The 11,066-nt window shown below is 36.2% G+C and overlaps 3 protein-coding genes and 1 long non-coding RNA gene across 7 annotated transcripts in view; 2 read left to right on the top strand and 2 right to left on the bottom strand.

Annotated features, from left to right (window-relative positions):
- The first annotated feature begins 271 nt into the window (after window positions 1-271).
- LOC129738438 (probable cytosolic iron-sulfur protein assembly protein Ciao1) lies at window positions 272-1,562 on the top strand. The gene is made up of 2 exons (XM_055729646.1): window positions 272-663; window positions 726-1,562. The coding sequence occupies exons 1-2, from the start codon at window positions 387-389 to the stop codon at window positions 1,463-1,465; spliced, it is 1,017 nt and encodes a 338-aa protein (XP_055585621.1). The 5' UTR covers window positions 272-386; the 3' UTR covers window positions 1,466-1,562.
- A 391-nt stretch (window positions 1,563-1,953) lies between these two features.
- On the bottom strand, window positions 1,954-3,821 carry LOC129756709 (uncharacterized). The gene is made up of 2 exons (XM_055753701.1): window positions 3,632-3,821; window positions 1,954-3,211 (listed from the first exon to the last, which is right to left on the bottom strand). The coding sequence occupies exons 1-2, from the start codon at window positions 3,700-3,702 to the stop codon at window positions 2,263-2,265; spliced, it is 1,020 nt and encodes a 339-aa protein (XP_055609676.1). The 5' UTR covers window positions 3,703-3,821; the 3' UTR covers window positions 1,954-2,262.
- Window positions 3,822-4,507: 686 nt separating this feature from the next.
- Window positions 4,508-6,145, top strand: LOC129751093 (uncharacterized). Its single transcript, XR_008738597.1, has 2 exons — window positions 4,508-4,750; window positions 5,954-6,145. It is a non-coding gene; the product is annotated as an uncharacterized LOC129751093 (long non-coding RNA).
- LOC129751073 (ATP-binding cassette sub-family D member 3) overlaps window positions 6,006-11,066 on the bottom strand; it is a 39,005-nt gene continuing 33,944 nt past the window's right edge. For all 4 annotated transcript variants that reach the window (XM_055746368.1, XM_055746351.1, XM_055746360.1 and 1 more), the window contains one exon: window positions 6,006-6,910. In XM_055746368.1, coding sequence (XP_055602343.1) covers window positions 6,497-6,910 — 414 coding nt within the window. In that variant the 3' untranslated portion in view covers window positions 6,006-6,496. The remainder of the gene's footprint in view (window positions 6,911-11,066) is intronic.

The following is an 11,066-nucleotide window of genomic DNA, read 5'->3' as shown; positions in this document are numbered from 1 at the left end:
TAGATAATCTGAATAAATTAATTATTAAAATAATGAACTAAAGTTACAAAAAAACAGAAAAATTGCAAAAGTTGCATATTTTTCAAAAATAACAAAAATTAAAACATAAACATTACAAAAATTATTAATATCTCTAATAAATAAATAATGATTAAAATTTAACCAGAAATTTTCTATCAAATCAAAAGCACTTTAATTGGTTTAAAAACAATCACAACTCGTTACAATGATCCTTGGCGTGTTTAACGTCAAGTGAAGTTTATAAACACGAAAAGTGTGCACGTGAAAACAAAATATTTATTTTCAAATCGCAGCTCAATTTTGTCGAGGGACTGATCAAATTTTGGTATTTCTATTCTTAAAACCGTGCATTCCACCGGAAAACGATGGGTAAACTGACGATGGTGCAAAGTCTCGATGGCCACAAGGGTCGAGTCTGGGGAGCCGGCTGGCATCCGAAAGGTAATGTATTGGCCACTTGCGGCGAGGACAAAACTATCCGGGTATGGTCCAACGATGGTGGCAGTGGACGATGGCTGGCCAAGACAGTGCTATCCGATGGGCACAGCCGGACAATCCGCGATGTGTCCTGGTCGCCCTGTGGCCAATATTTAGCGTCGGCAAGCTTCGACGCCACAGTAGCTATCTGGGACCGGAAGTCGGGTAATATATTTGAAGATTTTGGGTTGCTTACTTTTAATTTATGATAACAATCTTACTCAAAGGTGAATTTGAATGCAATGCAACTTTGGAGGGTCATGAAAACGAGGTCAAAAGTGTAGCTTGGTCAAAGTCAGGTTCCCTGTTGGCAACATGCAGTCGAGACAAATCCGTATGGGTTTGGGAGGTTGTACAGGAAGATGAGTATGAGTGTGCCTCGGTATTGAATACCCACTCCCAGGACGTCAAAAAAGTCGAGTGGCATCCACACGAAGACATTCTGGCTTCGGCCAGTTACGATAACACGATCAAACTATATAAGGAAGATATGGCCGATGGTGATTGGGCCAGCTTCGAAACGATGGCATCGCACGAGTCAACGGTTTGGAGCATTTCATTCGACGGAACGGGGAAACGTCTGGCATCATGCAGCGATGATCAAACGGTAAAAATTTGGCAAGAATACAAACCGGATAACGAGGTGGGAGTAGTATGTCCTAATAACGTCCCCGTTTGGAAATGTGTCTGTACACTTTCCGGGTCCCATAACAGAAGCATCTACGATATAAGCTGGAACAAACAGACCGGTCTGCTGGCGACAGCTTGCGGAGACGATATCCTTCGGATATTCAAAGAAGTGGAAGGATCGAACATAAACGAACCGACTTTCGAACTGGTGGCCACCAAACTAGCCCACTCACAGGACGTGAACACAGTGGAATGGAATCCAATTGTGCACAATCTGCTAGTTACAACGAGCGACGATGGAACCATTAAGCTATGGGAATTTGACGCAGAGGAATAAGGGTTTGCTGATTAGAGTTAGCTATCGTTGGAAGAAAGTTTTGTTAGTTTCCTTATCATTTTGATGGTTTACCAAGGACGATAACATTAAACAGTTTAAAACAAATATAAATTGCATTTGTAACAGAACTATAAAGAAGAACAGTTCTAACCTTTTGAGACAGTTCACACCAGGAGTGTGATTTTGAGGCAATAACTCACATTCCACAAAATTGCATAGAGTATTTTTCATCACGGATTAACCCGTAAAGAGGAAATTCTAAGCCAAACACGCAACTACTGAGAAAGTCATTTTTCTGCTTATTAAGTTGTAGATTAACTCGTCGTATAGGCAGATTTGATGCTGTTACATATTTACAAGGGGTAAAGACTAGCCTATTCTGTTTGTTCATTCATGTTTCAGTGAACAATTTATGCAAGTTTACTTTCCCACGAATTTAATTCCGTATTCCACGTAAAGTATTACTCCCAGAAAAGAAACATAACCCATAGATTCGTTACAACTATATTTTTCAGTCAATTTTACATTCCATTCCTTTTGATGGAAACATTTTTAAAAGTTAATTATAAACTTATTTTCTGGGATTTTAAACTTGTTTGCATATTCATCCCGTAAATGTACACGTTTCACGTTGTTTTGTTAACACGGTTTGTTTCGATAAGATTTTTTGATATTTTTTTTTATTTTAATTATTAACGAATATTTCCTGCTCTTATTTATTTTTTAATTCAAATATTTAGCGTTTTTACGCGATTGGTTTTCAATGTCTCTCTGCCTTAAAATTGATCATAGATTTCCTATGCCAATAGATCTTCGGATTTTTTTTTCTGTGGAATGGTATCCAACAAGCTCTCATCTTCCTCATCATCATCAAAGGCGATCGATTTTGTAACCGGTAGTGAATCGGTATCAGTAGTTAAATCAAGTAACTTATCCTCGCGTGGGCCAGGCTTGTCCAAAATATTCCAATTAACCTCTTTGATCTCAGAAGTGGATTTCGCTATTCCAACGACTTCGCCGTTTGTTTGACTGGGCCCTGGCATTGGTTCTGCGCCAGTAACTTCTGATTGCGATTCATTCGACACATTACTGTCATCCAGTAGCGGTGGATTTGTAGTCAGATCACGGCTTCTCTTACGCAAGGTCACGATGCACATGACTGCATAAAACATCACAGGCAGACTGCAAATTCCTGCCGCATATAGAATAAACGCAGTTTGAGAATGTTGCTTATCCTTGCAGCAACCGTACTTTGCACTCCAATCTCGCCGGGTTTGATTCATCCGATCTTCGATGTCGAAACAAACTTGCCGATGTTTAACGCTGGGCAGCCCCTCGTAATAATCTTGAACGATCGAATAGTTCCCGTTACATGCGATACAGAGGGCCGTTTGATTCTGTTTGTTTTCTTCCATGCATTGGTCCAGCTCTTCCCAGTGTTTAAAAAACTGATCGGTTTCGTTTCTATGATCTACGCAGTCCTGACAGTTAGCACTTTGCCAAATGAACGACATTTGATCGTGCAACAGTTTGATCCAATTCATCCGATTATTCTGCAGCTGATCAATGCAAAGCTTATCCTGTGTAGCATTTTGGTAATTTTCATTTGCGATAGTGTAATGCTTGTACACTGTTTCGTTAGAGCAAATTTTTGAAACTGGGTATGTTTCTCTAGGGACAATAGTTAGAAAAGCTCCATATTCTTTAACAAATTTTAGAATTTGTCCACAATCCTGTACGTCTTGTCTAAAAAAAAAAAATAAAAAAATATTTCAGTTTTGTTTGGGCTGTTCGGATTAAAATGAATGTATAAATTTATTTAAACTGAATATTTAAGAACTTTGATATTCTATTCTGTTACAAGAGTTAAAAATGCTTAAAAAACTTATTTTGTGCAGCCCAAAACACTGTAGGTAGCAGCACAGTACAGATTATTTGCCGGCTTAGTCAATATATTCTTTGTATTCGAAAAAAAAACATTCTTTATATGTTTTTGTTCACGACCTTTATATGTTTGGAAAAATCTAATTCCTAGTTTCTAAATGATTAATTTGAGGTTTTTAAAACTAACTACATACTGGCTAAAAAGCAAAAAAAATAAGTGAATACATAAAATCCACGAATTAGTTCAATTTACGGTAATCTACGTTATTGAGAAAAGCTTACCCTTGGATTGTTGAGAGACCAAGCATAAAAACTACGCCAAAGATTAACAAACGGTAAATGAATTTTGTCATGGTTATGATCAAGGTAGATAACTGTATGAAAATTCTGGATTCCTATATATTCCGGATGCTTTCAGGTCGTATAAAAATGATTGAAAAAAGCGTGACTCACTGAAAGAAAACAAACAAAAATAACGCTACACTATCCAACACCATTATCTATTTTATGGTTAATAATTAATTAGAATTTTTTTCAGGATATTTTTTTGTATTTTGCACAACTCGTGTGTCTCTACACATCCTCTCCGACGAGATCAGTAACATAACTTCGAAATAATATATTTAAATATTCCAAAATAATTTACTATAATCATCAACTTATAAAATAATGATCTAGTATAAACTGTTCCAGTTTATGTTTCAAAACAATTTGAAAAGGTTTAAGATTTTTAAAAGAAAAACCCCGAAACTTCTTATTAAAAACCTGCTAGGCTGACTTATTTTCTCATGATTTATGAAAATAATCACGTCATGCCGTTTATAGCATTTCGAATACATCATCAATGCTGTTAGGAAACCCCTTTTTACCAAAATAATCATGGTATGCTCTTATTTGAAGAAAATCCTAAAATCACGAAATGTGAGGAACAAATTCTTTAAGACAAAATTTTTACGTTTTCGTTAACTATTTATTTCATTTTGAATTTTCTTTTTTTTAAACGGTAAAAATTGATATAAAATATTTTCCGTGTATTAACCTCTGAACGCGCCCGAAATACAAAAACATCGAAAACATAGAATTGCAACAAAGGAGTTCGCTGAACGTGAACCAACGAACTGCTCGAATCACACTTTCTGATGCAGTGCGGGACGGGCGCTTCGTAAATGCGCATTTCATTTGCTTTCCGAATCGCGTCTTGAAAGGACGGTTTTGTCAGTTTTTGTGTCCGTGTAGTTCAAGCCATTCCATAATGGCCGCCAAATCGAAACGTGCATTGCCCGGCAAATATTCTGGCACCCAATCCGCTATCACTTAGCGGTTTTGGAGCCGAGAATATTTCGCAGAGGCAATATCACGTTTCGAAAACATTTGTTGTACTTTTTCAAACATATTTTTAAGGTAAGTTTTTTTTTCTCTTTTATTTGACAATTTGTGCCTTGTGCTATCGTATTATAATTTATTCATTGAAATAACGGTAGCCTTAAAGTTATATGTAACTGTTGCTCAAGGAAAATACAATACAATTCCAACGGAAAATTTCATTACTAGTTCGTCTAGAACAAAATTCTCTTATATCTGACCAAGTTGCTCTTTAGATTCGCAATATTGAAAGGAATATGGCAGGAGAAAAATAGCTGTAGCCATTTTTTTTTCTTCTAAACATTCTGGAATTCGATCTATCCATATCTACGAGATTCAATTAGATATCCTCATAACTTGTAAGCTTTTCATTCATCCTCAAAAAAAAAATAGAATTTTTCGTTTTTTTTAACCTTAGCGTTTTGGGCTTAGTTTTATTTTTATCGAAAATTGTATTGTGTGATAAATTTAAGTACTCGATGTATCTTTTAGATTTAAATTGTAATTTTACGCGCACATGAGACGGAGTCAATCTTTTTCATATGGGCCTTTTCCCCTCCAATAAGATAAAGATAATTTATTAATTCATCCACTCCATTCCATGCAGTATTTCCTGAGACAGATTGTGGTAGTGTAACTTTTTGTTTTGAAAAATGTAATGTAAACACCAATTGGTCGCCATTTTGATCTTTGATGATCTGTTCAATGCTTTTTTTAACTTCTTCAATTAAAATTATAACATACCTTCATGTCTTAACTTGCTATAAATTAATAATTAATTAAATAAACAATTGATATTCTCACCAAGGTGCCCTTGCAAAACCACTACAATTGCATTGCCAATATTGTTTCATTACTATCTGGTTATTGAACATGCGTAATGTATTTATGTTTACCCTAAAATGTTAACATGAGAAATCAGCTGTTCGTTTGACGAGTGGGGAAATGCCTTATTGACGACAAAATTTTAGGGCAATATAGTCTCGCAACTGTGCCCTACAATTAGAGTCCTCCGACGGAAGGCTCGATTATAAGAAGAAGAAGAAGAAGAAGAAGACAAAATTTTAAAAAGTAATTTCATCCTTTTTGTTGAGGTTTTAATATGCGCTGCAGTTTTTCTCGAACTGCTGGAATTTTTTTTTTCTCCAAATCTGTTTAAAAACGCAGTCATTCAAAAAAACAATTTCATATAAATCTTCTGTTTAAAATTATGTTTTACCCCATTTCTCTATATCTTTTCAGATAAATGCAGTACGCGCTATTTTATGTCATCGGACTTCGCAAAAAAAGAGAATACTTGTTACAAAACAAATGGTATCTTTATTTCGTAATAAATTGTAAAATAACATTCAAGGATTACATTGCTGAACAACAAAAAGTATACCTGCTACTGGAACAATAGGAAGCAAAAATAAACCTAAGCTGTGCTGTTAACTGTTTTATTCTTATTGTTTCGAATTGAAAGAAATCCTCTAATAGCCTTCTTTTCGCTTTGTGTTTTCAAACGCACTTTCGCTGCCTAGTAGATAAAACTCGTCTACTTAACTCCGCTCCACTTGGTAGTAGGAATAAGCTACACATAACCGGGTATCCTGCACCGCATTCCGGGAACCTCATCTATCACCCTTATACCGTTATGAATTCAAATATGCTAAATCGCTGGCTAGCTATGGTTCATCCAACCTCATGCACAATCAACAAAATAACACTCATGCATCACAAACACACACCCGAGAAAGAAGATCGCCAATCGATCTGTGCGACTTTCGCGGCCCGGTCGGATTCTTACGATCCAAACTGTTGTTCGTTTCCATCGATCGGGGCAAAATCGAACGCACCATGTCCATCGAACTGGAGGTAGTACTCGTGGTGCTTCCAGAGCGATTTGCGATGTGAAACGGTGAACAACGTGATGCCCACCTTTCGGCAGTACTCGTACATGCTACCCTCGACGTCGACGGACACGGCCGAAGTGCACTCGTCCAGGATGGCGAACTGCGGGTTGTGGTAGAACAGTCGGGCCATGGCGATGCGCTGCTTTTCTCCCCCAGACAGCACATCGATCCAATCCTCGATCGCATCCAGGCCCTTTTCCCGCACCTGCAGGTACGTCAGCTGGACCAGGTCCAGGTAGGAAAGCAGATCGGCATCGGTTTTGCCACGCCGTTTCATTTCCTGGTGGGTGTGCGGGTAGATGATCTGGAAGGGAGAACTGTAATCAGCTTTTGTACACAGAGGACGGATCTAGTATATGGATGTAGTATATGAAGTTGATGAATAACGGGAACTTTAATCAAGTTTACTTAATATAGGCGATGTCCGCGAGTTCGAGCCCAAGAGTAAACATCGTACCGGATAAGTTTTTCAATAACGATCCGCCAACTGCAACGTTGATAAAGTCGCGAATGCCACAAAGATGGTAAAACGACTATAATCGAAACAAAAAAAACTTAATAAGTATAGGCTTATTCCGTACCCTAAGTTGCAATGGGTTAACGGCTGCGGTGTGTATGTTTGTGAAAATGATAGATCAAACCATCATTTTCCTGACAGTGTCGTTACACACAATCTTGTTAAACATGGTGTCATCATATGGCCTAAATTAGAAGAGGAGCTGGACATCTTTATTAAGTTTAAATTCAGCAGTAGGTTCAAAGATGTCTATTTTTTTCATGATCCATGTTGATAAGATGAATGGGAGTTAAAACACTTGCCCTCCCTTCCGCAGAACAATCGCAACATTTGGTAGTGAAAGTATCACAATTTACCATAATAAAAGTTGATACTTTCAATAGGGCATAATTCGTTTGGTTAGATAGTTAATTGATTTAGTCTTATAGAATTAAAAATAGAGAAAACGTGCTAGAAGTATTACGATGTTAGGTAAAGATTATGGTATTCGCCTCCCCAATGCTCTAGTAAGTGTGTATTTGCGGTTTATGAATTTCGTTGGCTTATTCTTAAATCAAGCATTTTACAAGAACTAGAGGCTCATTGGATGGAAATGCTGTTCTTGAAGAATGTTATATTTCATTTGGTTAGACGTTTTTCGTTCACTGATTTCGGGCATTTTACAGTAGGCACATGGTATATTTTAATAGAACCCCTATGTAGACTTAGCATAGTTTGTCAGAGAGGCTGACCAGGATAAGTGATTAGGTTTTAGAAAAACAGCATTGTGCATTTCCAGTTCTTTTGATAAGTAGACGATATCGATAAAGATACTAAAGCTAGATTATTACTGGTTTGAGTCAGGCTTCATATTATATATTGATAGATAAAATGAACTAATATCCTATTTTTCTTTTTTTCTTTTCTTTTCTTTTTTATATTTCTTTTCATGTGACCTTTTGATGATGACGAACGAGCCTTCAAGATATATCCTCTCAACATTGGACCCCTAAGATGGTTTCGAATCCCAAGGAGAGTTCTATAACATGGTGAGAGCGTTCCATTTTATTTTATTGTTTTCAATTATATATAAATACTGTAGTTAGTTTCGTTGGGATTAATTAAGCGACCTGTCTCAAACCGCCAACGTATTTCCTCTAACTGGTATCATGAGGGGTTAGTTCACTATCTTGTTCTGCTTTAAGTTCATATTCATCCGAAGTGGACTTAAGGAAGTGCAAGATGGTATAGCCAACGTCTCAAGATCGCTTACTATTCTAAGCTGCCTACTCTAAACTTTTATTTCCCTGACCCCTCTACCCACATTTCCTTTTCAGCGTCAGCTTCTCACAGCTATTTAAACGCCACAAAAAAAAAAAAAAAATAAGTATAGGCTTATTCGTCAGGTCACACTGATATAAATTGTCAATAAAACACCTTTTTAAATGGCAAGGAAGATTACCAGAAACTATAAGGATATGCTGACATTGAAAAATTTTCGTTTTGTCAGATGAAGTTTTTGAGATTTTCAGACAAAGAAAGAAACTTGATCTTATTCACAATCTTTTAAATTTGCCTTTTAATTTCGAAATATAAAAATATATAACTACATTCAGTTATGCTACCCAAATTCGTAATTAGTTCTGAACTAAGTAACTTACAAATACTTAAATTATAAGAATAATAGGTAATTAGTCTGAAAATGACTAAAACATAACTAAACAACTTCGGACACGAATTCCAAAAGTTGGTAAAATGTTCTAAATTAAATCTATATAAGGTACACCGGGGCAAGTGCAAACGGTTTTCACCATAGTTCAATTTTCACATGTCCTAGAAAAATATGTATATGTTCAAAAATTATCAATTATCGTTCGTTGTATCACTAAAATAGTTCTCAACAAATTCCCATTGGTAGTGAAAAATTAAAAAATGTTGGTAAAAAGTAACGGTGCTTTTGTGAAAAAATTTCAAAATTTGCACTTGCCCCGTTTATGGGGGCAAGTGCAAACGCAATACTTTTTCCAAACTAATTCACAGACGAGTCAGTGTATCGGTCTTAAAATGAATTGAATACATGTTCCGGTACGTTTTATCAACTTTGATTAATATGTTTGCTGTTTTCTCGCAATATTGATAACTTTTTGGAACTCCATTTTTGGTGACTGTTGTTTTAAGCAAAAGACCTTCATTTACTAATGCATTAAGGAATTTCGAACATCCGCTTCAGATACAACACTTTGGATACCCCTTCTGACCATTTTAATATAATGCTGAACCATTTTGGTAATGAATTTTCTGAAATGGCTGATGTTGCATGGCTTAAAGGTGCGTTTGCACTTACCCCGGTAGTGTCGTTTGCACTTGCCCCACAGTGTGGGTTGACAAGAGCGAATATTATTTTCACAAATTCGGGGTGTAATGAAAATTTATCAAAAATTTTCTGCTTTCACTTGAATATCAGTCTCAAACACTCACCTTTTAACGAAAATTCGGATTTGAATGCCTTTTTTTTGTAGCCAAAATATGCAAAACAAAAACACACTGTTCATGTCTAGTACGAACTTGAATTCGTGTGTGATCAAACAGTGCCGTGTTTTAAGTGAAAAATTTAAAGAAAGTTTAGTTTATCTATGTCAGATTGTTTGTTTGGGGCTAAATAACAATTTCTAGAAGAAGAAATATTTTTTACTTTTTTTGTAACAGAGAAAAGACGAACGTTTGCACTTGCCCCGAGTTTGCACTTGCCCCGGTGTACCTTATATAAAAATGAATGTTTGTCTGTCTGTCTGTTCCCTATAGACTCTGAAACTACTGAACCGATCATCGTCAAAATTGGCATCTAAGGGTTTTTGAGGCCGGGGATGGTTTCTGTAATAGTCAAAACTCCATCCGACTTAAGGGAGGGGGGGCTTCCATACAAAATTTATAGTTTTTCGAAACAAATTAAAGTCATGACATCCATTTTCCGAGATTTTTTCACCCTTTGGGCGGTTTGTTTTTCGTCTCCAAGGTCGAGGCGTCGAGCCAACGTCGCAAAAGGATAGTAACCATTGCATAGCATACTGATCATTGGAAATATTTTGGCGCGTATTTTTCAACCAAGAATATTTTCAATGCAAGGGGTGGCGATAAGAAGCCTTGATGTGATTTTTTCTACTTGATTCCTAGCTCATTTGTACAGCACATGGTTATGAATGACGCCTAGATGAGACCCAGATTGACATTTTGCCGATCGGATAAAACATAAACCTACATTTTTTTTTCAAAATCTGAAATTGAAAAGTTATGGGATCCATTTTCAGAGATTTTCTTTTATTTGAGGGGTTTGTATGGTCAAACAAACGTCGTCGCAAGTGGATAGTAACTAAATAAGCATGCTATTCATTGATCGTTGGAAAAATTTAACAATCAGGCGCCTGTTTCTCAACCAAGTACCTATGTTTCTTATTCACGTGGGGGCGAAATGCAATCTAGATGCGTTTTTTTCTTGCTTAATTGCACGTGGTGATAAATGACGCCTAGATGTGACACGGATTGGTATTTTATCAATCGAATCAAAACCAATTGAAAGATTTGCAAAAATACTTCCATATTTAGTTAGTGTTAATGTAGGTAGCATTCGATTTTTCGTTCAAGGAACATTAGAACACGTTCAAACGTTCAACTTTTTCTGTTAAAAAAAATAAAAATTATGTTTTCTTCAAGAAATTTTTACTTCTGCTCAAATAGACAACTGAAACGAATTAAGAAATGAAAATGGGAGCTTTTTATTTTAAATAATTCTGAAAAAATCATCGTACTTTTTGATTACAAACCAATTCAAGTACGTACTAAACATGATAAGTGTTTTTGTGTGACATAGCTGCATAAAAGAGACTTTTGATCCGCTCCGTTTTTGAAAAGCGAGACTTCAGAACTAATATTCAACTGGACGCAAAATTTTTATGAATTTTTTTTAGTA

Source organism: Uranotaenia lowii, chromosome 1 (assembly GCF_029784155.1).
Source record: "Uranotaenia lowii strain MFRU-FL chromosome 1, ASM2978415v1, whole genome shotgun sequence".
In the NCBI taxonomy this organism is placed as follows: domain Eukaryota; kingdom Metazoa; phylum Arthropoda; class Insecta; order Diptera; family Culicidae; genus Uranotaenia; species Uranotaenia lowii.
Note: the sequence above shows the minus strand (reverse complement) of the source record. Positions and strands in the feature narration are given on the sequence as shown.